The 27,229-nt window shown below is 29.9% G+C and overlaps 3 protein-coding genes and 1 pseudogene across 3 annotated transcripts; 3 read left to right on the top strand and 1 right to left on the bottom strand.

Moving 5' to 3' along the window:
* The first annotated feature begins 234 nt into the window (after window positions 1-234).
* On the top strand, window positions 235-1,284 carry LOC103857106 (EKC/KEOPS complex subunit LAGE3). The gene is made up of 4 exons (XM_009134260.3): window positions 235-372; window positions 707-779; window positions 840-895; window positions 1,020-1,284. The coding sequence occupies exons 1-4, from the start codon at window positions 317-319 to the stop codon at window positions 1,123-1,125; spliced, it is 291 nt and encodes a 96-aa protein (XP_009132508.1). The 5' UTR covers window positions 235-316; the 3' UTR covers window positions 1,126-1,284.
* Window positions 1,285-3,327: 2,043 nt separating this feature from the next.
* On the top strand, window positions 3,328-5,177 carry LOC103857107 (probable membrane-associated kinase regulator 6). Its single transcript, XM_009134261.3, has 2 exons — window positions 3,328-4,604; window positions 4,697-5,177. Exons 1-2 carry the CDS (start codon window positions 3,914-3,916, stop codon window positions 4,702-4,704), a joined length of 699 nt encoding a protein of 232 aa, XP_009132509.1. The 5' UTR covers window positions 3,328-3,913; the 3' UTR covers window positions 4,705-5,177.
* Window positions 5,178-15,091: 9,914 nt separating this feature from the next.
* Window positions 15,092-16,303, top strand: LOC103857239 (annotated as a pseudogene).
* Window positions 16,304-17,245: 942 nt separating this feature from the next.
* LOC103857109 lies at window positions 17,246-27,037 on the bottom strand. Its single transcript, XM_009134262.2, has 2 exons — window positions 18,295-27,037; window positions 17,246-17,758 (listed from the first exon to the last, which is right to left on the bottom strand). The coding sequence occupies exons 1-2, from the start codon at window positions 18,404-18,406 to the stop codon at window positions 17,319-17,321; spliced, it is 552 nt and encodes a 183-aa protein (XP_009132510.1). The 5' UTR covers window positions 18,407-27,037; the 3' UTR covers window positions 17,246-17,318.
* Window positions 27,038-27,229: the final 192 nt, after the last annotated feature.

The raw sequence follows: 27,229 nt of genomic DNA on the forward strand, positions 1-27,229 counted from the left end.
TCTTGTTTTCTTTCTTTTCTTGTAACAGCTTTGTTGAATGATCTTGTTCTGTAAAACTAGAAAGAGCTTTTAGAGAGAGAGAGAGCAAAATGAGTAGAGATTCTGATATGCTCAAAGTAATATTCCTTCATGCAAAATATTCCCACGGCATATACCCCCTTTCACGATCATTGTTTACGGTTTGCGAACCTTTCCTCAATTCACATCGTAATGAAAAGTCTTGGGCCAGAGGCCCATTAAGCCCCTTTTGCTGATTCTCTCTTTTATTTTTTGGGTACAACCTCCATTGACAGAAGGAAGGAAGCAGCAAAAAAACATGGCTGCAACTGGTCCTCGAACTGCGCCTTTCAACCAAAATTGGGATTTCAGCTGGTATGTTCAGCTTCTGGTTTCTCTGTATCTAGTGATAGAACATACTAATTCAATTATTCAAATCTTGAGTCTGGCAAGTTTGAAGGAATCTCTTTGATTTTAGAGTCCAAAGTTTCGATCTTTACCCACATTAACAGCCTATACGACCTAATTTCATTATCTCCGCTCATTTAGATTATTTCGCACTTACTTTTGTACGAGTTTGCCCTTTGAGGATCACACTGTTATAGACTTGATGAAATTTTTCAATTTGATTTTTTTTTTTTTTTGTGGTAGAAAGTTTCGGGCTGTGATTATCTTGTAAGAGTTTTTTTTGTATGGGCTAAATTTGCAGCAACTTGGATGTGAATTTCGAAACGGAACAACAAGCTTTCATTGCGTACACATCATTGGCTGTTGATAAAGAGGTTTGAAAGTTTCTCAATTCACTCTTGTTATAGTTTCTTATGCTGTGACCGTTAATGCAGTTGCAGCCTGATAAGGTGAGAAGAGTCATGTCCGTATCAAACAACAAGCTTTCTGTGTGAGTTTCTCAAAGTCAATCTATCCTGCTTAAATCGTTTTAAAACTGATTGATGCCTAATTGGAAATCTTTCGGGTCCGTTTACTAGTTTTTTTTTATATTTTCTCATTGGATAACTTTACAGCCACTTTGAGGCAATAGAGGCAAGGCTTCTTCGAGCATCCTTCTCTGCGTTTCTTGACGTTCTTACACTGGCCACAAGAACAATTCAAGAATTTGGGCAAATCTGAAAGCACCAATGTGTAGACGAATGTTGATTCTTTCTCTTTGTCCCTTCAAGAATTCAATTATTGTAGTGTTTATCAAGCAGTGTATTGTTATGTTGTGGCTGAATCGAACTGTAAAATATATTACATTTAAAGCTTATGATTTTGACTAGGTTTGCGACTTGCGAGATCGGTTAGAATGGTTTGTTTGGTTTGGGTGATTCGGTTTCTTTTCTTTTCTCTATGAGTTTCAATCTCAACAAGTAAGAATTGATGCTTCTGAATTTCGTTTTCATTTTGGAAAAGAATGCATTTGGATTTTGATGTATGTATTTATAAGTTTCTTGACCATCAATGATGGTCATTAACCTGGTTAACATGATGAGCTCTCATTTGTAAGAATCCCGAGCTAGTATTCTAATTTTGAAGAATTCAATGACCATGGATTTTCCAATATATATATATATGCTCATCAAGGTCTACACTCCCAAAAAAAACAATTACGTAGATCTCAAACAAGAAGTTTATTTTCAAAAACCAATTACATGGATCTAAAACAAGAAGTTTATTTCTGGAAAAACAATGACATATTTATTTTCAAACTCCATATAATGTAGTTTATTTTCAAACTCCATTAAATCATCTGATTGTTAGTTAAGGTGTTGGTGTTTCTCACAATGCATGTAGAATCCGACTCATATGATGGTCCTCAACAGATCATTACTTTCAGTAACATATTTGCAGTGACTTCTGTTTTGCTATAAACCTCTATCCAGGACTTAGAATTGTTAGTATATTATTAGAAATTTATTTAGCTCCTTATTGTGTTTGAGGTACTTGGTTTAAGTGGTGTAAAACCCTTTTTTCCTAAAATGATCTTTATGCTTTCCAGGGATGAATTCAACCAGGAAGATATGGAATTGGTTCAGTTTGTGATCAATATATTCAGGAATTTACCGACTATCCATGATATTCCACCGCTTCAAAAGGCTAGAGAATTCATTGGTTAATTTCTGTGGCTGAGGGTCAGTTTCTTGAACTCATGTCCAGTGAAAACGGATGGACATATTTCTTATAATTATTCTGTCTACCGAGAGTTCTAACAGCTTGTTAACAGCTTGTCACTCAGTCTAGTGACTAGTTGTTCAATCCAAACAAGTTTTCCTTTTCCATTTCTTACTTATTCTTTCCGGTTGCTAATGCAGTTTTGCAATTATTTCTCTTAATTCCTTTACAATTTAGATAACAGAGAACAAAATTATACTACTAATATGTATTTCAGACTTTATTATTGCTATTGGTTTGCAGTAAATCTGCTTCTTAAAAGATAAAACTTTTTTTGCTTGAATAATCTGTATTTATAGTTTCATATGCTATTTTCACTTGCTTAGATGATTTTGAATTTCATAAAACTTTTATAAATGTGTCAATCTGTATGTACTATGTACACCAGTAAAAGTTTTGTGTTTCTTTACCAATATGCTATTTTGAAGTGATTTTGTAAGACTAAACATTCTATTCTCTAAATTCGGTGTTGATCAATCGTTTTAAAACTTCCGAACATGTAATAAATAACTGAAGATCTTTATTTGTTAAGTCTGGTTTAGGCATTCTTTACGCCTTAATGCATTCTACGTTCTTTAATTTAAAGGCTTACTGAATTGGTTGTAAAAAAAGAATTGTATACGTGACTTTGTCTATGTAACTTAGTATTCATAACTGGTTGACCAAACCATTTGACAAATATATGGATATTTGCTGACAAGAAACAAGACCAAGGACAATAATTAACAAAACCCTCTCTAATGTCTAGGAGATACTTATGTCTCAGTGTTATTAATTATACCTCGTGTTGTAATCAATAGACGACCAACAAACATTCCCTTCGAGATTTGAGAGATTCATATCATTAAATGCATTTCTCAAACTACACGATTAAAACCTTATTTCGAGTATCTCAGACGTAACCCATAAAAAGACCATGCAAAATGGCCAAAGATAAGACTTTGATGAGTCTCCAAGTCACTTTCTGTTTTTGGCTTTTGTCCCCTAAACTTTCGACAACATTCATCTCTCACCCCCACACGTCCTGGGACCTCTGTCTCTCGACTCTCTCCCCTACATTTCTCCTCCTCTCCCATTCTAATATTTTTAACCTTTTCTTATTTATGAAAATGACTATTTTATTTTTCTTTCCTTACGCTCTATTCTTTTATTTATAACGCGTGGTCCTCTTCATCTTAAAACGTATAATACAGCTATTTCATATGTGTTTCATGTATATTATTTTGTTTTCTTGTCTTCCAAATCAATTATTCCCATGAGATATAGGTCAACATGCATCGTTCTTTATTAATGATTCTTGAAAAGAATTTAAAATAATCATGCGTAGTGTTTTGATATTCCTAATTAAAAGATAGATATGATGCCACAATGGGAATAAATAAATAAAAGAACTTTGTAGGAAAAGAGTATAAACTAAATAAAATGAGAGGAAAGGGATGAAGGCAACAGCACATAATGAGAGGTGAGTATGGGCTCGCAAACTCTTATGTTTCTTTTCCCTTGCCAAATATTAATATCTATTGTTTCTTACCAAACAAACCACATAAATATAATATATTACCGTTATAAAAATTAAAGTATAATATATCTTTGCTTCTATGTGTGGTCCCTTCCTCTCTATATATAGACACTGAAACATATGTTCTCCACTCAAAACATTTTTTTTGTCTCCAACAAAAACCACTGAATACACTCAAGAACAGATATATATCTCCTCCCAAGTTTTTCTTTAAAAAAAATATCGGCCATGGAAGCAAACCAACAAGACGCTTCAATGGCATTAGTTCCCATAGAGAGCTTCTCTTACACTTGGTTAGTTAACTTTCCTTCTTTAGAAGCTTCCATTGATGATTATCATCAAACCTACGAAGATTCTTCTTCTTCTTCCTTCATCGAGATGGACCCAAGATTGCCTCCTTCTAGAAGATTTTTCATCAACAAAGCCCATGAAAGTAGCTTCAAGTTCGATACCTTTGTCTCTTTTGCCGACGAAGATAACTCTTTAGTTCACGCCGACGAGCTTTTCCGTGACGGCTACGTCATGCCTTATCTATCAAAAGCCACGTCAGCAACTACCGAGAAAGAATATGAGCCGGTGGACACGAAAACAGAGAAGAGGAAGATGGAGACACGTGACATTCAGAGCAAGTCTCCTTGTAGAACGTTGAGGAGAGTCTCAAAGTGCGTTTTGTTAAGGTATCTTGATTTTTTGACGCCATTGTGTAAAAGATTAAGGAGATGTAGATCCGCTGGATCATCCGGAGGTACCGGTTTCGACGCTAGGATCCGTTTAACGACGTTGTCTAGAAGCAGAGTGTATTCTGAGGAAACGACGTCGTCTCCAAGAGTAAGTGTTGCAGATGATTGTTATTGGAGGAGGTCTTGTGACTCGGAGAGCTCCATTTACGAAGCCGTTCTTCATTGCAAGAAATCTTTCGGTAAGTTACTAACTTACAGTAAATATAATTATTTGCTTAATTATGTAATTTTGATTATTTGTTAATTATTATTATTTTGTTAATTTTAACAGAGAAATAAGAGTCAAGAATCCATTGAGAATGGGCAGGTAGAAGTAGAGGTGGAGAATATTAAGATTGAGAAGAATAAGCAAATTGCATTAACACGTTACACATGGAGTGGGAGAGAGCAACTTGTGATGTGTCTTTTTGTTGTTTCTCTTTCTTGAATTAAAGAGATTGATGTGGTGATCCATGTGAATGTGTCAATCTGATGTGGATCAAGAATGTCTTTTTTTACATGAGTGGGCACATATATAGCCTTATAGGTTATATGGGCAGCTAGCAGAATCAAGAAAATATTTTCAGATTTTCTTGGCTGTTTTTCTACATATATGTAAGTTAAATAGATTCTTTTTATATATGTAATCCTATGTGCCTACCCATGTTTTTTACTTTCTGGTCCAATTGTGTTTGAATATTCTTACTTTTTGTGTAAATTTTGTCTTTTCTTGTCTCTGAGGTCATACGGTATGTCATCATATATTTGCATGATTGAACTCCTTTTCTTATAATTATTGTAACTCAAATCAATTAAAATCAAACAAAGAGATGAAAAAGAGGGAATTCCAAAAACATGTCCAAAACTTTATATTTATACTATCTTGACAAAAGATAGTCTCATGGTTCTAATGGCTGAGGCCGGTGATCGATTTTTTCAAGCATAATTAATAATTTTCTTATTATAAAATCAAGACCAGGTATGTATGTTCCAAATATTAGTTTTGATTTCGGAATCAATTTTAGAAATTATAAATGTTTTTGTTAAAATATATAAATAAGTAGGTGGATTTCGTGATCTATATATTCTTTTGTTTTGTATGATTGTGTTTGTCATTTATATGAACCTTTAGCATTTTCTGTAGGATTAGTTAAAATACTGGAAAATCTACAATCTATCACATGTTTAAACATACCTAATGGTAATACATACATATGCAAACATAATTGAGAATCTTTGAAAATCCATAACAGGATATTTAAGATCTAAATACTTCTTTTTCTTTTTTTTAATCAGAAAATATGGCGACTAGCTAATTATCCAAAACTGAAAGAAGCTTGGTGTTTAGAACATCTATATCGACGAGGTAGAGTAAGCTTAGGAGGTGTTATTGGTTTATATATTTTGATTGATTTAGAAATCCATATAGTATTTATAAATCCAAGTAAAATATACAAATCCGGAGGTTTTCCCTCGGATTTGAGTCTTTGTATTTTTAACAGAAAAATCCAAGCAAATCCATTCAAATCCATTATAAAATCAAATATATTAGTAAATCCGTGCGATTGAATAATACTTGATTTGATATAGAATTTATGAATCATTAAACCAATAACACATGATTTTAATACAGATTTAAAAATCATAGAACCAATAACACTAGATTTAGTTCGAATTTTCAAATCCATAAAAATACAACAACCAATAACCCCTACTTAGTATCTAACTTAATAATATTAAAATTTTAATAAAAAATGTTTACTTAATTCTAATATTTTCTTACCAATTAAACCACTTACAGACTTTATTTTGTTTCCCTTTCCTTTTTAGAGTTTAAGTAAATAATTAATTAAAACCATCTCAAATACTTCTTGTATACTAATATTTTTTTACAAAATTAAAAAAACTCCAATCCCTCTTTTATTTTTCCTATTTTTAGTTTGTTTTTAGTGAAATTGAGATGCTCTTTTTCAACTTAGGCTCCAATTAGTGACCATGTTGAAAGAAAAAAATTATGGTGAATTTTCTATTCCTCAAAATTTATACCAATTAGATTAAATTTTTTGTCAAATTATTAATTGATAGATCCCACATTTTTCCTCTAAATTCTTCAAAGATGAATGAATTTATAAAGAAAAATATCACTCTGCAATTTTGATGAGGAACAAAATGAACAAAAAAATTCTTATTTTTAATTTTTTCAGTTCCTCAAATTTATTTTTTATTTTGTTCATTTTTTCTATTTATCTTGTGGTCACCGATCGAAGCCTTAGTTTATGCAAAATATTACAAGAATCAGAAGTACATCAAGGTCGATCAGCTTGTAAAAGTATATATAGTTCATTGCCATTATAATAAAATCTAGACCAACTCATTTTATTTGTTTTTCTACAGTAAAAATATTATTTTCTGTATTTAAAATAAGAAATATATGTGTTTATATTAGAGAAAAATAAAAATACTATATATACATATATATCAAACTAAATTCACATATATTATAAAATTATATATTTTATTTATTAATAAAAATATATTAAAAATGGTCTAATGTGGACTCTTTCAAATTATTGTTGGTTATCAACTCTAATCTTTTTCAAAATATTTAGATGTGCCATTTTTACTTTATGTTAAAAACGTGAAACATCATTTTAGGAAAGGGGGGGAGTCAAAATTGAAACATCATTTTAATATTTTTTAAACTTCATTTGAAATTTTTAAATTTTTAAATTTTTTAATTTAGAATTTATATTGTTTCCTTTCACTTAAATTTACAGATATTTAATAATATAATAAGATTTAAATTTATCAGTGGAAATTCGGAAGCAAAACCAAGACACCATTTTATTTGGTTGAAAATATCATTTTGAAAGTTTAGAAATATTTAAATATAGTTAAACTGATCAGTGAAAATTTTGGAGCAAAATCGAAACACCATTTTTTAATTAAAATCATCATTTTGAAATTTTTTAAAATAAATTTAGTTATGATCAGTGGAAATTTTGAAGCAAAATCTGTCATATCAGAAAATCTACGATTAATAGATAGGGAGAAAAAGCTTGGGAAGCATAATAACCTTTGTATTATAGATAATAGATCAAAAGTTAATTAATTATGTTAATCACATTGAATTATCTTTAAATTATGAGCAGTATCCTATAATATCTATCGCATTTTAACCCGAGCGGCATAAATGTTGTCTATAATTTGAAGGGAACAAGCCTATGGTTTTTGATGCTGCTATAGACATAAGAAAGGGCCTTAAGGACCGATTTAACGTAATTATCTCTTATAAAACAAAATTACTGCCCATGTTTTTTGGGGCAACTTTGTTGCAGAAGATTGGCCATGCATAGATAAATGTATTAAAAACTTATAGACCCTATACCATTAGAGACAAGAAAGATTCGAAACTAAAATATTTATGTAAACACGCATATTTTAATGCTTGAAACTATTGTGGCATATTCACCCAAAAAAACATCATTTTTCTTACTTTCTTATCTTCAAATTGATAGGTCCTAGAAGATTTGGGAGTACATGCACAGATCGACTCAATTGGTTACACTGCATCTGGATCCAAATGTTACAACCAAAATACAGTGAAAGTCACAAAGGATTTACATATTTAATTGAATTTGATCGATATATCTCTTTCTAATAAACCACATAAAAATAAACAAATACAGAATTTATCACGTTCATACCCAAAAAACACTCACTACCAAAAATATGATGTAAGCTCACTCACGTATTATATGATGAATTCCAAGTGTGACTTGAAAGAACCAAAGAACTTTTTGTTACAATCATATTACTTACTATCAAGATCTAAAGGTCTTCTCAACCCAATATCCATAGCTCTAATGGCCGACCAAACGGACAACCAATTGGACATTCGATCTATTTTTCTTAATTTTTATACATATTCGTACCGAAGTAGACCAAGTGGTGACAAATTTCTTTTGTTGAACCCCACCAATTAATATTTATCATACTCTTCGCCATTTTTGTTGTTTCGGGTCATTTCACAATTGCTTATTTCGTATATTATAAAAGAAAGCAAAACTGCAAACAAACTTGGGAACAAAATTCAAACTGATATTGTTTTGTTTTAAAAAACATTACTATTAATTTGCTTGATTCTTATAATAGTGGTGACATTTAGAACCATAATAATTTGTTCGAACACTGTATAACTATATATACTTACAAAGGACCACAAAAATATCTTTCTCTTCAATTTAAACCATTCCATAGTGGAGACAAATTCAAAATCAAGATATCCGTAACATCATGCACCTAGGAACTGTTATCCCTTATACCGAATTATATCTGACAAAAATGCAAATAGAGGAAAGTTAGGCAACAAAACTGAAGCTTCGTGAGGATTAGCCGAAAATATTTGAATAGTGTCACAAACGAAAACTTTTTTAATTGAGAAAAATATAATTGAGTAAACGATGAGGAAGAAACTATAATCTCACGTGCTAGTGAGACAAAACAAGGAGACATGGACAAGATATGTTCCGAGAAGATCCAAAGCATTCATCGTGACACTGTTCTCATCTCCTATCTTTATTTCGTTTTCATGTTCTTCTTATCTCATCTTCTTCTTCTTCGGGGACCAAAAACACTTCAACATATATATAAGGTCATTTCTCTTTCGTCATAATTTGTTGAGAGCGATATACTAGATTGATTGTATTTAAGTAAGTTTTCGCTATCCGTCCTCAATATGTACCGCTCGATATGCTCAAATCACAAAAATATGTAGATTTTCTTCAACACTAGCAATGGATGTCCATTGCTAGTAAACAGTTAATTGTAGTGTACAAGATATTGAACAATGTCGAATGTTATTGGAGTAACTCTTGAGATTGGTGTAGCGAGAGAATCAAGCATGATGACCTAGACACTAGCTAGGGCGATAATTGTTAACCAAAAAAAAAAAAGTCTAGGGCGATAATTAACTCGTTGATGAATGTGAAATAAAAATTAGAAAAAAAAAGAAATAAAAACTAGTTTCATACGAAAGAAAGAGTTTAGTATTTTTAGCATACATTGGACCCGGGTCGACAGATACCAGATCATTTAGGTCATACCTTTAGTCGTATGATGGAAAGCTAAACACTTGATTGGTAGATCAATCCTAGTTACTCGTTTTTTCTTCCACTAGTTTTTAACTAGCTATGACAAAAAAAGACCCGAAAACGTCAAAACTCTTCCTTAGTGTAATGCTTAGTTAGGTTGCATTCGTGTCTTAGTCGAAGTAAGACTATTTACATTATTGCACGTAATGTATTTTTTTGCCTATCAGTCTTTGCCAACATGCATATTTCTCTACACCGTTACTAAATTTTACGTTGTATGTATTTCTAAAATAATAAATTATACGAAAACACTAGTTGTATTTGTATGAGCAGGAACATCACAGCTAATCAAGTCCAAGAATACAACAATAAATATTCGTCCCAGACCAACATTTTTTCTTGTAAAATTAAATCAGACAGAAAGTAGCATCTACAACACTAGCCATTCGTCGTTCGAATCATTAAGTAAAATGACTCTTCATACAGTATATAGTTAAGTATATAAACTGTCAGAAGATTTTCTTAAATAGGATCTTATAAATTATAAAACTGGTCTATAAATTATATTCAAGAAATGAATACTATAGTCGCCAAGAATACATCTGATAATGTTTTCAAAAAAGAAAGAAAAGAGTACATCTGATAAAGGTTGGCCGACGTTGAACTCGAGACTACAAGTCTACAGTAACCTAATTTTAACATATCTATGGACAGAACAAACAAAACAATCAATATGAGAAGGAACAAAATGTATGTGTTGTTATAATTATGCCGATAAATCCCAACAAGAAAACATTAGAACTAGCTAGATCATCATCATTCATCACGTCAATTTACTTGAAAGTTAATTAATTGCTAACCAAAAGTAAATTGTTTACTTTGTCAAACATGAAATGCGTAAATCTTTACTTAAAATGCTGCCAAGGGTTATGTTGCCTACTGGTCAAGTCGTGTTTACTAACTCAAATTTGGCCAAAAAGATTGATTATACTCAAATAATAAGCCAACAAAAATCATTATCTTAATCCGTGCCTTTTGTCTGGCGAGAATCAATTCGTTAACTTGTCATAATATTCGAGCAACCTTATATATACAATTATACATACATGTATACCATATATATTCTTACAACTTTACGTGATTTATGAACTCTGAAATGTGCAACGGCATACATACATAAAAGTTTATTATTATAGTATGCAAAATATTAGACCAAGGGATTCGGTTGAAAGGAGATGTGGATAAGATATTAATTAGTTTTGGCATATATTCTACCAGACAAATTTACATAATTTCTCTCATTTTCTTTTTTTTTTTTGACAAAGGGCTTAATTTCTCTCATTTTCCCCAACCGCTATTTTTGTAATCCGAGCATCATCTACACCAATTCTTTAACGAATCATAGATAAGAATATATGAATGAATCTGGTTAGTTTTACATGATATCCAATTATATAATGCATTTCGAGCAATTCATGATTAAAAAAAAAGGATTTCTAGTTGCAGCCACTGAGAGAATTAAAAAAAAAAATGTCGAGCACAATAGCGAACTAGCGGAGTCATTAGTAATATATTGACTAGATCTGAAATTCTAAATGACAAAAATACTTTATTTTTCATTAACCTTACATAATGTTAAGAATAACGTTGGAGTCCGCATGATATATAATTTGTAAAAAGGAAAGAAACCTTGAAATCCTTCATCCTACAATACATTCCACTAACTACAGTCAAGATTATTAGAAGAAAAAAATTCTTACGTTTCATACACACAATCACCATAGCTTGGATCGGTAGACGGTAATAATGTACATACTCGTAAGTCGTATCATTGAAATAACATGCTTCGTCGGTATGTCCGTTACTTGGGAAATACTCATTCATTACAAACGATGCATGATTTCTATGAATATATTGGTTCAAAGCAGGGTCCACCAGGTTTGATTGGGTTACAGTCTAACATTTCTTTGGCTACACAGTCAATCAATATTAGCTTGCATTTGTTCATCTGTCTCCGATAAAGCTGTCACACACCACTGATGCTCTGAGAGGTTTCTTATTCTGGAACTTGCAAGAGGAAGATACTCGGTTGCAACGATCGATAGAATCAGGAAGAGGAGTGTTGATGGCGGACACATAATTTCAGTGATATTCTTTGTTAGAAAATTGTTGAATATTTATGTGAATTTGAACAGTTGTGCTTTTCTTTATATATATATATATATATATATATATATATATATAATATAATGAAGAAAAATAAATATTCAAAGTCAAGTAAATCTATAACATATATTTCATTTCCTTAAAATAAAGTATAGTCAAAAAAAAATTTTAACGCAGAAAAGTATAATCAAAATTTTCTCCTCAATTATGTATATACGTATAGTTTTTCTCTCTTCTAATAATATAACACATCATCATACACATTAATATCATATAATTTTTTTTATAATTTGAATAAACATAGATATATCCCAATATATAAAAAAGATTGGGAATGAGCTCTCATTCTACGAGTCTATTTACCTCATGAAATATAACCAACCAATGGAGAGTTCAGAGATCAGCAAGATGATAGATCAATAAAAAGTTAGAGCCCAAAAACCTGCTTCGTACACGACTTTTTTATGCTGAATTGGGTTCTTTACAATATATTTTTCTTTTATCTTCGTTATCTTCTCCGGCTTCACCTTCATCGTCGTTATTCACATCAATTTCATTTTCATTCGTCAATGCCTCCCTCCCACTATCAACACTCATAAATTCCATTAATATTACTCCATCAAGAGACAAGAGACATGGAACAGTTTCAATCAAAACGACCTATTTCAACACCTATATAGTAACAATTGCACAATCTCTTACCCTCTTCCTAACTCCAGATATTATAAGTATTACTAGATTTCCACCCGCACAACCGTGCGGGTATATATTTTCACATTTATATACATAGATATTTGTTTTACATAATTATTATATATTTTTAATGTTACTCACATATTTAAATATTTGTATAATTATACCAAATATAATAATTTTATAGTTTTCATACTGTAAATTAAAATCATCACATATATATGTTGCTTATTATATATTTGTCTTATTGAATTTGCGTTTGATTACTAAACTAAAATTTTTAATGCATGAAACAACATATATGAAAACAATTTTGTATTTAATTTATTATAATCATGATCCGTAATTCAAATCGCTAGATTTTTTTAGTAATTTTTTAATGTTTATTAATTTTATATAATAAATTACTGTATATTAAAAACTTTAAGATAAGTTAAATTTTTATACATGTATTATATAGTTTACTAATATTAACCCGTTTTACCAACATATTATATTTTTAGCATAAATATTTTATATTTATGAAAATAAAATATGTTAACTTATCAATTTAAAATAATTTTATCATATTTTGTTCAATATAACATTTTTATTTTAAAATAATAGATATTATTATAAAATTGATAAAATAGGATATAATTTTATTCTTTTAGTAACATTTCATTACTAATTACAAAATTAGTTGAAAATATTTATATTCAATTTATGACAATTAAGATCTTATTATAATCTTTTTCAAGAGATTTGTTAGAATATTATTTTTTTGTATACTAAAATATTATGTATATTAGCATTAGTGATATACATTTAATATAAAATTTAAATGATGGTCCAAATAAAAATATCACTCATCAAAAAATCATGATTTTTATTTTATTAGAAAACAAATTTGAAAAAATTAAAATAAAAATAAATATTTATTTATAACAAAATCTTTAAAAATTATTAATAAATATATTTGTGAAATTAATTAATTTCATTTTATTTAAATTTTCGTTTATAAACCAAAACTATATTCAATTTTAATTTCTAATTATATTTTATGATAATTTAAATTAAAACTAACTAATTTTTGAAAGTAAATTTTAAAAGATTCTAAGAAGATTTTAAAAAGATTTTGTTAGAATATTTTAAATATATTCATTTGTTTTTCAAATAAAAAGATAAAGATATTAAAAGATATAATAATGAACTTATGTTAAATATGATATTTTTTAGGAATGGTCCAAACTAAAAAAATCACACATGAAAAGAAGTCATGACTTCTGTTTTAATATATAAGATTTACCAACATATTATATTTTTAGCATAAATATTTTATATTTATGAAAATAAAATATGTTAACTTATCAATTTAAAATAATTTTATCATATTTTGTTCAATATAACATTTTTATTTTAAAATAATAGATATTATTATAAAATTGATAAAATAGGATATAATTTTATTCTTTTAGTAACATTTCATTACTAATTACAAAATTAGTTGAAAATATTTATATTCAATTTATGACAATTAAGATCTTATTATAATCTTTTTCAAGAGATTTGTTAGAATATTATTTTTTTGTATACTAAAATATTATGTATATTAGCATTAGTGATATACATTTAATATAAAATTTAAATGATGGTCCAAATAAAAATATCACTCATCAAAAAATCATGATTTTTATTTTATTAGAAAACAAATTTGAAAAAAATTAAAATAAAAATAAATATTTATTTATAACAAAATCTTTAAAAATTATTAATAAATATATTTGTGAAATTAATTAATTTCATTTTATTTAAATTTTCGTTTATAAACCAAAACTATATTCAATTTTAATTTCTAATTATATTTTATGATAATTTAAATTAAAACTAACTAATTTTTGAAAGTAAATTTTAAAAGATTCTAAGAAGATTTTAAAAAGATTTTGTTAGAATATTTTAAATATATTCATTTGTTTTTCAAATAAAAAGATAAAGATATTAAAAGATATAATAATGAACTTATGTTAAATATGATATTTTTTAGGAATGGTCCAAACTAAAAAAATCACACATGAAAAGAAGTCATGACTTCTGTTTTAATATATAAGATGTATGAACTAAAATCTACACAGTCCGATTTAGATCGGTTTACTACTCTAAAGTTTGAAACAAAACCAATAGCTAACCTAATTGAATTGATATAATCTGAATTTTTTTAATTTACCAAATCTTGATGGAGAAGTTGGGTCATATTTGTATTTGGATCTCAGTTTGGGTCAGATTTTAAATCCAGTCCAAAACATACTAATTTGGTACCGGTTTACGTTCAAACCACTAAAAGTAAAGTGAACATTCATTTTTGGGAATACGAATTTCAATTTGTCTGATTCGAGAGAAATAAGAGAAATAAGTTTTAGTAATTCGTGAAGTTTTAATACTTCTAATATGTGGAATTAGGACTAGGTTAAAAGATGATGTGTAATTGTCGTTATATGATATTTCGAGTGTGTAGACGAGTATTTTGCCTTCGGATCTAAATAAAAGTTTATTGGGCTCAAAAGTAAACCATGTATAGGCCCATATAAGGTAATATTTAGTAATATTATTAAATTAGTTTTTCCAACATTCCCGTTAACCGAGAGGGAGAGGGAGAGGGAGAGGGAGAGGGAGAGGGAGAGAGAGGAAGGTGAAGCGACGAGAAAGACGAACCAAGAATAAGAAGAAGAAGATTAGAAAAAGAATATGTATAGAAGAATATGTATACGAAATACGTACACTCCTCTGCGTTTTTGTACTCAACGTACCGTCAGAGACAGTGATTCCCTTCCACCACCCCCACGAAAATACCTCCGATCACGAACCTAAGCGGTGAGTGTTTCCCGGAAAGGTTTGTTGATGTTATAATCTTTTAATCTCATGAACTGGAACTTCCTACGCTTAGAAACATTGTTTTATTACCAAATTAAGTCACTCCACTAACTCCAACCACTGATTTTGTTTCCCCAAGCTAAGATGTGCGCAAGATCTCCAACAACTCAGTGGAAGAAAGACGCTGGGAATCAAACTGATGACATCGGTTCTGAGCCTCAAATGAGCTATGAAGGTGTTGGTTCGGAGGCTATGGATACAGAGATGAAGAATGTTGGTGGCTCTTCTTCAGAGGCTAAGCTCACTCAGCCTGAAGGACAAACCACCGTCTCTCTCTCTGTGCCACAGTTTGCTAGTGAAGCTTGTGCAGCAAGCAAGACAGCAGTTGCAGTCAATACTATCAAACGCTGGAGGTTCTACTAGTACTACGCTACGCCTTGAACTCTTTCTAAATGAGACTCAGCGATCAGGAAGTGAGGATGAGAAATCTACTAAAGATGCTGTAACTCGTGGAATGGGCGATAAACCGGTTTCTCACGTTGGTGACGTGCCAGAGGAGCTTCAGCTAGAGCTTGGCGATAAGAAAATGAGTGCTTCAGCCGTTGCTAGTGAAACAAACCATGATCATTCTGCTTCATCAAAATGTGAATTTGTTTGAAAGTAGAGAAGAAACGGTGAAAGAATCTCTAATAAGGATTCTTGAGAAGTGGTTTAAATTTGCAAGATCAAAGTAGTTTTTGGTATCATTCAGAGAATCAGAAAAGAGCTTATGTTTTCCATATTTTGCTTAGAAACTTAGAATAGTTAGCAAAATTATTACTCTCTCTCTCGTTTGTGTTTTTGCTATTTTGCCAACAAACACATAGTATATACTTTTGGCTAAATCTTTTCCCTTGGCATATATGCAGCTTTAGAGGTTCTTTCACAGTCCCATTCACAGGAAGAAATATGAAATAATTAAGCTCTTATCTGAATTCTGTAGTAGTTTATCTACTAAAACTTCGTGAACCATAAACGTTGACATGGTCCATTTGAAAAATTACGTCTTATGTACAAGAACGAAAAGAAGAAAAATTGGATATATGAACTACTATTTTTTTTGGAAAATAAGCGTTGTCTTCTTTCCTTGTTATGAGTTAGAACTAAGATTATTATCTTAGTTATTTTTTAGTGGATCCCAATATTTGTCGCTTTTTGTAAACCATATAACATATAAAAAAATGTTGAAGGAATAAAACAAAATAAGAGAAACTAATTAAATGGTAGTAGGTCCAAAACCAGGTAATGTTGAGTTCAGATCTGGACAAAGACAAAGACGTATCCCAAAAAGAAATGACATCTCAAAAGTTTTAAGTTACTGCTTTGGCCCTTTGACGGTATTCAAAGGTTAATACAATGAAAAGTGTTTTGTTCTTTAAATTTTAGTTTTGTTCTTTATTTGTCCCATCAAAACTCAATTTTCTTGGAAGTATATACTTTTTAGTTGATATTAGAAAAAAAAGTTGATATTAGAAAATCACTTGACAAAAATTATATCATTATTGTTGATATTGAGTTTAAAGTAATCAAATAGTTTAAATTGTTATTGAGTTTACGAACCTCGTGAGATTTTGTTGGAGATTATAAATAGTTGTATTTATTCAATAATAGTGTCGACTGAAAAAAAATCAGCTACTGTAACCAAATCTAACCGAAAAGGTATTGCCGGCAATGAAAAAAAATTGGGTGGTCAAACTCAAAAAATATGTGTGTAGCATTGACAATTCTCTAACACCTTTGTTAATTTTTAGTCTAATAAATGTCTAAAAATCCAAATATTGATAAAATTTGGCATAAATTAAATCATTTTATTTTTCATGTTCCAATGTGTTCATTTAAAATGACACAATAACAACATATGGTAAATTCAACCATTATAAAATGGCTATTTATATTAAATACTTGTGTATCTTGCTGACGTATGGTTTAATGTTAAAGATGAATAACTTCTCTAAAGTGAAAGAGAGGAGATGCTTCTTTCTCTTTTGGGCGCAGAGAACATATATTAAAGAAAGTAAAAACAAATTATTTATTTAATTATACCATTGGAAACAACGTAGACATATTGAAATATGATCAAACGGGTGATGCAATAACACATTGGTAGGCTTTAACCGCTCCTACAACAGCAACAACCACAACCACCAGGGCTGCCACACCCTCAATGATTGGCTTCCTCCATAGTCTTTCCCTCAATGAGCTAAACTTACTATGAGATTCACGTCCACACTTAGCTATATTACTCCCATCAGCATCCGATTTACTGACTCGAGTTCCTGATGTGTTTCCCTGAGAACCAATATAAGGAGCCACTGCTGTGGGGCTTGTCTTTGGCATTGTCACGTATAAAACTCCCTTTGAGAACTTTGCACGAATCTCATTTCTGTTGCAACTTTTTTCAACTTTCGTTTCTTTCCTAAACTTGATTGATTTGGTTTTGTCCACAGGACAGCTTCCTGTTATTGTTAGTATACCGGTGTTGCTAATTTGTATTTTAAGATGCTCTTTCTTCAAACCTATACAAACACAGTTCCGTTTTTTATTGATAGAAAATTGTAAGCGGTGGCCTAAAGTTTTGTTAGTAGATTTTAACTGATTTGGAAAATGAAACAAAATCATGTTTTGCTTGATTATTAGTTATTTATCTTACCATTATCAGGTGCTATCAGCTTAATGATTACATATAGTAGTAGAATCTGTGTTATTCTTTTATTGAATTTTGTTAGAATTTTAACAATTGTTTAATTAAGTTCATAATTTTTTTAACAGATTTGAAATATTTTAAAACTTAAAACATACATGTAAGGACGCAATGTTATGATACTATATTAATTTTTTACTTATGTAAACTTACAATATAAATATTGTTTCTTGTGTTTTTTGCGTGAATGAGTAATCAATTTTTGCAAGTTAGAAGATCGATATTTTTGTATTAAAAAGTTATTTAATTATGGAAATACTATTATTTCTGTATTAAATCAATTAATTATGGTAGTTGAAGATATTTTTTTCAAAAAAAAAATATTTGTCATAAACTTACTAATTGATGTACCTGAAGGAAGATGTAGCTCAACTATGTCGACGTCTTCCGTTCTCCTCCATCGACAAAAGGGTTCGATTTCCTCGTAAAAATGTGTCGGTCCACCTTCCTTAGTTACTGCCATTATTTAAATATCAAAGAATGCAACAGATGCGCAAAATATTGCTGAAATTTGCCTCTTAATTCTAATTTTGTCGGGGAAATAAACGAAGGTTGGTGATTGTGAGGATGATCTATCTGATAGCTTCTTATATTCTTTGTTCTTTGCAAGGGATTTGGATTTCCTCTACGTTGAATGATTCGTTTATTGGGCATGAAGGTTTGCTTTAAATAATAATTTATTTGTATTCTGAATTTATACGTTTGATTGTATCTTGGGGCATTGGTGTTTCTTCACATGCACAACTATTTACTTTTTTTTACCAAAAAAAACTATTTACTCTTTATCTCTTTTATTAATTGGAAATAATTGTATTTCTTACTATTTTTCTATATTGATTATTTAATTAAATTTCATAATAATTTTAAAAATATTATGATTTAATGATACATTAATTTCATTTTATGAAGATTCAAAATAGGATGTGTAGTTTTCCAACTTTTTTTGCTTATATAATTATTTATTTCTAATTGACTACCATTTTACTCTTTTGTGCTAATAAATGTATAAATTATATCTATACCATATAAAAATGTAAGTTTTAAATATTATATAATTTTGTACATATAAACTGCTAATACGTAATTGTGAATATTTTAATTATACCAGTAGCTACATCTTTATTTGAATAAAAAAATAATTAATCTATATGCATAAAGCATAATGTTCATTTTGACTTTGTATTTAGTAAAGACTCACAATATATAAATGCATGATCATAATATATTTATTTGGTGCACATTTGTATGAATGACTCTTATTTAATTATTTAAAATGTATATGATAGTTTTGAAATTTTGTATCCAAATTATTATATGTAACTTATATGATATATAAATTCATTACATAGTGTAGATTTTAATATTAATATAAAAATTAAACGAAACTATTAATATAGAGCTGCACATAGTTTATATTAGTTAAGCTTATTTTCATTTTGTGATTAGGCTGTAGTTTTATATATTCAACAATAAATTAACCCTTGTATTTAAGAGATTGGCTAATTTAAAACTTAAAAAAATTCATGTAAAATGTATTTTATAAATTTTATTTTACTGTAACATATATATTTATATGTAAACAAACTATCTTTTAAAAATAATAATATGAGATTAAGTTTGTACGAGGAGTCCGTTAAAAAAATTTATGTTCGAAATCAACAAAAATATCACTTAACTTATCGTAAAAGAGAAAATAATTATATAATGTGTACGCCAAAGAGAGTGGATATATATATCTTGAGAAATATGTAGCTTTGAAAATTCCAAGATCAAACGAAAATATTAAATCGCGACAAATATATAAAACTAAAATAACATCTTTCATATTTTCTGTAAAGTGAATGGGTTTGTTTCATAATAATAATTTAATTTAGTTTAATTTTTGTACTATTAGTCTATTACGCAACTGATTCCGGCCTCAAGAATACGAGCAGTTGATCCGCTAGCCAGTGAATACAACAACCTTCCAGATACAAAATTTCAAACTACACTCACTCTCACAACGTATGCATGAATATCATTGCTTCCTTATTTAATGCATGGATGAGAATCTACAAGTCAATGAAACTTCTTTACCATTTAATATCAAATAAGCTTCCTAATTTGTCAGTACATCAAACCAAAATGAAACTGACTTCTTTTAACTTCAATTTGTGAAACCATTTGGCGGAATCCCTATATATCAACAGCTTTCTCCATATCCAGGATCCATATTTGGTATTCTCTCCAAATAAGTGTAACTTGATCCATTTAACCCACCTTAATGGCTGCGAGAAAGCTATTCTCCAAATCAGTTTGAAACAACATACTACATTCACTTTCTTCACAGGTCTTAATACCAATCCTCTATTTTTTAGCTTACACACTTCATTCCACGCTATTCTACCTTTCTTAGTTTACATCAAGACAAAAAAAAGTTTAGATCAAGACCCAACCAAAAATGACGTAGAGCAAATGTTCATATATATTATCAAACTATGTCGAAATTTGATATATGGGAAAATGTTCTCTCTCATGGGAAACTCAGTTTTTCCTGGCTGCCTTCACCAAATCTATTGCTCGTAATATGAGAGGATTCCTCTATAAAATGTTTTTGTATCAGCCTTCTTTTTGGGTTTAATTAGCTCGGCTTTGTGGTGGTTCTGACCAACGGTTTCATGCAGCTACTTGGCAAAGCTTTTATATACCTCTTGTGATCTTTGAATTGCTAGAAGACGGTGATCTAGTGTTGGGATAACCAAAATGGTGGTTGCATAATGGTTCGGGAGTATTGGCATTGGTTCCTTTCTCCTTTCTTTTTCTTTGGTCTTTCTAGGACAAAGCAAGAGTTATTGGCTCATTTGTTGTCTTTCGCTTTGGTTGTCGATGGGGTTTGTGATTTTGGTAAAGACGGTGCTGGATCTATAAACCTTGATTTTTCAATTTTTTTTAAGCTTTAGAGGTTTTTGGGTGGTATGGATTTTAAGCTTTTTATTATTAACTTTTTCAGAGGACTGAAACGGATTTAAGAAAATTCTCTTAGGCTCAGATTTGTAGCCTAGAGTCGGTAACTTTATTTTTTAGATCAATATTTTTTTGTGCAATGACGCTAAACTTCTTTCAAGTTGTTGACGAAGCTTTGGCTTTGGTCCAGATTGCTTGAATGTCTCTTTGAATATTGCCTAAACTTTGTGGTTACTTCTTGGTCATGTAATTCGGTGAGGTTGAATGATTTCATGTGGCTTTAGCATGAGAATATTCCTTGTTTTTTTTTAGAGTCAATTAGCTAAAAAACTACAAAAAGTTGGAAATTAAGTAAATACACATGATATGACAAGTTGTGTGCCTATCAACAAAGATACTAAGGTGTGAGATTTAAGGTATTTAGTTAACTATGGTTGGATGCAGAGTTACCGATTTGGTTTACAGAGTCAATATGAATCTGTAGATGTTTGATGTCAAAAAAAAGATTAATTATGAGAAAAGTTGTGTATATGGGATGTAATTTCACTTTTTTTTGGATTTGAAAGTCTTATTGGGTATTGATATATTTTACTGTATATATATAAGTATTTTCTTATAAAAGGAGTGAATATCAAAAGTATCTTGGTTCACTCTTTGTTATATGTTTTTTGTCCAAACTTTTTACATCAAGTTTTAACTAATATATATTCTTAGCAAAAATGGAAGATTGAGTAAATGTTTTATTATTATTGTTGAGCTAAATTTATTGAAACTCTTATAAAATCGTTGATTAGAACATTATATTTTCAACAATCAACATCCCATGAATTATAGTTGATTAATTTAACAGAAAACCCAAAAAATGAGGAATAGTGACCAAAGAGTTTTTAAAATGATCAAGGAGTTGCTTTCCGAATGAGACTGTGACTTGGTGGCAAAATAAGAAAGGTTGGGTCGTCTTGCGTGCCATCCAAATTAAAAATACATTTTATTGTTCGCCTCAATCATATTTAAATCACATTTTCCTAAAATAAATTGGTTTAAGAAAGAAAGCATGTGATACTGATTTGGAAAATTATGTCACAACTGCTAGAAAGCGGGATTTTAATAAAGGCATGTCAAAAACAAAACAATTTGGTAAAGGCAACGTCTAGGAATGTGCAACTATAATCTATTATTCCGTTCATAAATTAGTGGACAAATAGCCACTCAATTCGTAATATACATTGATATTCGTAGAGAAGGTTGTCGACATGACAACATGTGAAGTCTCAAATAACTGAAATAAAAAACTTTGAATATATTTTGGCACGGTAAGGTTCAACAATAAGTTTTTGTTTCAGATATTTGAAGGGCTTTATTATGTGTCTGAGATATCACTTTAGCATTTTCATTGTTACATAAATATTATTTTATTTTATTGTCAACGATTACATATTTTATATCTTAGCGCAAAAACTTAAGAATATATATATGAAAGCTAAAAGAGATGTAAGAGAGTAATTCCAGTGAATTTTCGAATAAGAAAGTTTAGATACCCATGAAAAGCTCCCTTAACACATATTTATTTATAAATGCCCTAATTTATTTAAATAAAACTTAATTAAATAAGTAGATTAAAACAAAGTATTAATATTGTGAAATTAAAATTCCTTTTAAAAAAACTCTACCAATGTGAATGATTTAATAAATCTCAATTTCCCAAAAAAACGAATTAGACAATAGCAAATGCAATATGAATTAAAAGTGGAGATAGAAGATAGTTTATTGAGCATTTTTCTATTCTTATTGTCACCAGCTTTGGCATGTGATCATATTTAAAGTTAAAGATTCACAAACACACACGAAATACCAACTTTACATGTTTGAAAAGTAAAAAGGAGACATAATATTTAAACAGTGAATTCAAAAGAAACCCAATTGTTAACTGAAAGCAATTGAAAGTGTGTAATCCCACTTGTCACAACAGACAAATTAATAACATTGACCATACGATGTGTATCCCACTCGTACACATCTCCGAAACCCGAAAATGGTTTCTTTTTAAAGAGAAATTACTGCAGCCCTTTACCGTGTTTACTCATCCTTACTGGGTATCGTAAAATGTGTAATTACTTCGTATTAAAAAAATCACTAAACATGCGAGGGGAAACTATTATATAAGTTTTTCATATTATGGTAAACTCGGTGGGGTTTAAGTTTGATAATTTGCAATTAAAAACTTAGATATATAATTTTTCAAAAAGTTTTCGGTAGGCTTAATTGAGTGGTGCTTTGAATTAGTGACAAAAAAAAAAAAAAAAAAAGAGTGGTGCTTTGAATTAGTACCAAGAAACATGCCAATTGTCATCCAGGTCAAGGCCAATTTTCTCTTTGGCTACACATATAGTATTTTATTACATTATAATATCATATATGTGTAAAGCATAGTATACAGCACAAACAAAATCAGTGGTGCTCAATATTCCCACCGAACTAGCTCGAATGAAAATCCTGAATGGTGAGCTTTTTAATAATTTAACTTTTTCTTTTAAGAAAACAGTGTGATATTTAATAAACTATAGTTTGTCATATAGAAAAACAGCATCTAGTTTAGTGGTTTTGCGATTGTTATTTTTATAGTTGTTGACCTAATTTAATTAAAGTTAAAAGTGATTTAGTGTGATCATTAATAATCCTATATACCTAATTTTATGTACGGATGATTTGAGATGATGTAGATGTAGATGTATAGAACTCGGAATACATATTTTCTACTTATGACTGAACATGTGAATCATTGTCTGTAAGACTAGCGTCCTTGCATATTTCAGAATTAAACTGAAAAATCAATAATGCCAACTCATGTACATGGATAAGTTTTGTGGCTGCTATATGTTTTGTAGACTAAACATTTAAAGTATATGCTTAGAGGTGCAATCATTTGGCATCATTTGTATGCTCTTAATGCTGTAATTTGCCACAAGAATAAATAAAAAGCATATGATATTATTATACATATACTTTTTATTTGACTCTGTAATTGATTTTATAATTTAAAGCCGCCTCTAAAGGTTGAAACTGGCGTGTAAAGCTATACATTCTGCTAGTAGTTTTTGATGGAAACAAAAAAGAATGAAAAGTGGAATTATCCCGCAATAATTTTCATACAACTCCATCTCCATGTGCTGCCTTCTAAAGCAACAACACACGAATATTCAATATAAATATGCATCTCTCTTTGTGTGCATGTAAATGTACATAAAAGTATTTTCAACGAGAAGATCGTCATCGTTCTATAGTGTGAGTATGGTGGATGATTAAATTAAAGTGTTGGGTAAAAGATAATCTAGTAGAAGATGGAATAATTAGAAGAATGATAAATAATAATAGTGTAAGAGATATATAAAGTTAGATATGTTGAACATAGACATGATAAGATGGCTAAAATTACAGTTTTGGTTTAAATTTTTCAGCCGATGTCAAGTCGTGTGGAGTTCCAGTTAGCGTTAATCGGTTTTGGATAACCGGTCTCTGGATCGAGTACCAGTTGTGTCGAGTTTGTGCCTAGTTGTAGCGATTTTTTTCTTACAACTGAACCTTTTGCTTCAATACGGAACTGAACCAAACCAAACTTATAATTCAAATTAATTTGAACTTTTTTAACTCGAACAAACCAGAAAACCAGATTTCTGAACCGAACCTTTTCTACCCAGTGCACAGACCTAGTACTGAATGGAATAGAAGAGTTCCCCACTATGTAGACATTTGTCATTGTAACTAAGTAAGAAGGTTGTCTTGTTGGGAATAAAAGTGTTTGGTTATAACTTTTACTTTTCAATCACACTACAAGATGACAAACAAAAAGTAAAATAAGCATGAAAAAGGCCGAGACGTTTGCGTTAGAGACTAAGGAATCTTATTAATATGAAAAGGGACCTTTGAAATCACATGCCAATGAGATGATAGATTCTACAAAGAAAATATTCGTTTTTCAAAAGAACGAACAATTAAGTACCTCTTATAAGCAGGTAGGTTTCCGGTACTTTGTTAAGTTTCTGAACTTTCAACTTAAACCCAATTTGCGGTAATCTTAGTGGTCCAAATCTTTTATATTACTTATGTCTACTGAAACTACGATACGAAAACTTATATTCACATACTCTTTAGACATTAGATTTATTGTCTATTAATCTTTACATAATCCCAATATACTTCCTTGAGATAATGATTCTTCTAGCCTTGGATCTCGCAGACCATCATCATCGGGCTTGAAAGCACAAACAACTTTTTGGCCAAATTATAAGTGTGTAGATCGATTACTAAATTTAGTATTTAGGTTTAGGACATCCGATAGTATGTTAAGCTTTTTTGCTTTCAATTTAAAATTAATTAGTATTAAGTGGAGTTTTTCAAATCTTTTATTATTCATATCCTATTGAAATTTCGATGTGAATCTATATTCACACAATCTTTTAAAAATTAGAGCTTATGGTCTATTAGTCTCTGTGTAATCCCAATAAATTTAAAATATTATCTAATTAATTTTTGATAAATGGAACTCTCCTTGATGATGTGTCTGTTTAAAGAAGGATTGTTGGAAGATTACTCTATCTCACTCATAACACTATCAAATATTGCATATGATGTCCATAAATTCAGTCAATATATGGCGAGTCCAAGGTACTCACATTTACAAACTGCTAACATGGTTCTCAAATCCTTAAATACATTGAGTCAAGGACTATTTGTTTTCTCCACATCGAAAAACAACCTCACAACGTTCTTTGATGCTGATTAGTTAGCTTGTTCGGTACAGAAAGATATGTTATTTGGTATTGTATGTTCTTCTATGAGTCTCTTGTTTTTTGGAGATCAAATAAACAACCAACAGTCTTACGAATCAGTTCTGAAGCTGAATACAAATCTATGGTTGACGCTACTTGCAAGTTAATATGGATTAATTAATTCACAGCCTTTTCAGTTATTTACATTATGCACCACCAGGACCAGCCACATTGTATTGTGACAATCGATATGCTCTGCATATTGCTTCTAGTCAGGGCACTAAGAGACTTGTAGGGTCAAGTGACCCCCCCAAATTAGGGGGGCAAATTAGTGTATTTTAAACAAAATTACTATAATATTTAGTTACAATTTGGCATTTGACCCCATTAATCTTAAATTTAAATATTATGATTCTAGTCAAAAATATGTTTAGCTCTGATGCTGCTTCTAGTCATGTCTATCATGAGAGAATGAAATATATAGAAAATGACCGCCATCTAGTTGAGGAAGGGCGGTAAAGTGGTTTTCTCAAGACTACGTGTACAATATGCAAATTCAACTAGCTAATGTGTTCATCAAATTATTCAACCTTAAATATTCAAGACTTTGATTGAGAAGAAGTGATTACACAACTTGTATAATAATTTTGTAGGGGGTATGAGACTTCATATACTATACAAACTGGTTAAAATGTTTTGTTGATTAAACCGATACATAGAATCTGATATACACAGAGTATATAACAAATATCATCTTCTTCCTTTTTCTTTTTCTTCTTCCTCTTTGAGTTTGAGTTCATTCTCTAAATCTAATACATTCCTTTTCATTCCACCAAACTTATAAGATGATTTTGGTCGTTCACGCTTGTAGAGACACGCGTATTGTGATACACATTTGCATGAACAAGATATAGTGTATTTGAGAAGACTGCATCACCCAATACATGTGTTTAACTTTAAGATTATTGATCTATAATTTGTTTTATTATTTGAACAAAATTTTCTTGTTTTTCATGTCTTTTTCTTGAACTCTATTTTTTTGAATTTTTATCAGTTTATGTTGTACCTGAAACTACTCAGTTATGGACATATGTAAAATGTGGCCGTTTCTGTGGTGAAAGTCACGCATGTGAGGAGTTACTATAACAAAATGAGTTTTCGTAAATAAAAGTCAGTTAAATGTACACGTATATGAACCAGTCCAACTGTAAATTAAATTTTGACTAACTAAGGAGAAAGAATTTTATTTACGAGAACTCATTTGGTAATAGTAACTCCACCCATGCGTGACTTTCACCACGGAAACGGCCACATTATACATATGTCCATAACTGAGTAGTTTCAGTTGCAATATAAAGTTTTAAACTAAGAAAAATTAAAAAAATAGAGTTCAAGAAAAAGACATGAAAAACAAGAAAACCCGGTTACCGGTCAAAAAATATTTCTTACTTTATTTTATTATATTTTATTTCCACTGACAGAAAACCTAAATAATTTCTTTGGACAAAAAAAACTAATTAAAGGTAAATTATCTGATTTTTTGGATTTAATATTATTTATTTATCAGAAAGTTTCCA

This window comes from Brassica rapa, chromosome A03 (genome assembly GCF_000309985.2).
Source record: "Brassica rapa cultivar Chiifu-401-42 chromosome A03, CAAS_Brap_v3.01, whole genome shotgun sequence".
NCBI classification, from domain to species: Eukaryota; Viridiplantae; Streptophyta; class Magnoliopsida; order Brassicales; family Brassicaceae; genus Brassica; species Brassica rapa.

Excerpts from the sequence above, each read along its gene's own strand:
- LOC103857106 (XM_009134260.3), top strand. The coding sequence starts at position 317 with ATGGCTGCAACTGGTCCTCGAACTGCGCCTTTCAACCAAAATTGGGAT. Across the intron at positions 373-706 it reads CAAAATTGGGATTTCAGCTG|CAACTTGGATGTGAATTTCG; the intron begins GTATGTTCAGCT and ends CTAAATTTGCAG. Across the intron at positions 896-1,019 it reads TCAAACAACAAGCTTTCTGT|CCACTTTGAGGCAATAGAGG; the intron begins GTGAGTTTCTCA and ends ATAACTTTACAG.
- LOC103857107 (XM_009134261.3), top strand. The coding sequence starts at position 3,914 with ATGGAAGCAAACCAACAAGACGCTTCAATGGCATTAGTTCCCATAGAG.
- LOC103857109 (XM_009134262.2), bottom strand. The coding sequence starts at position 18,406 with ATGGCAGTAACTAAGGAAGGTGGACCGACACATTTTTACGAGGAAATC. Across the intron at positions 17,759-18,294 it reads TGAGCTACATCTTCCTTCAG|GTTTGAAGAAAGAGCATCTT; the intron begins GTACATCAATTA and ends GTGTTTGTATAG.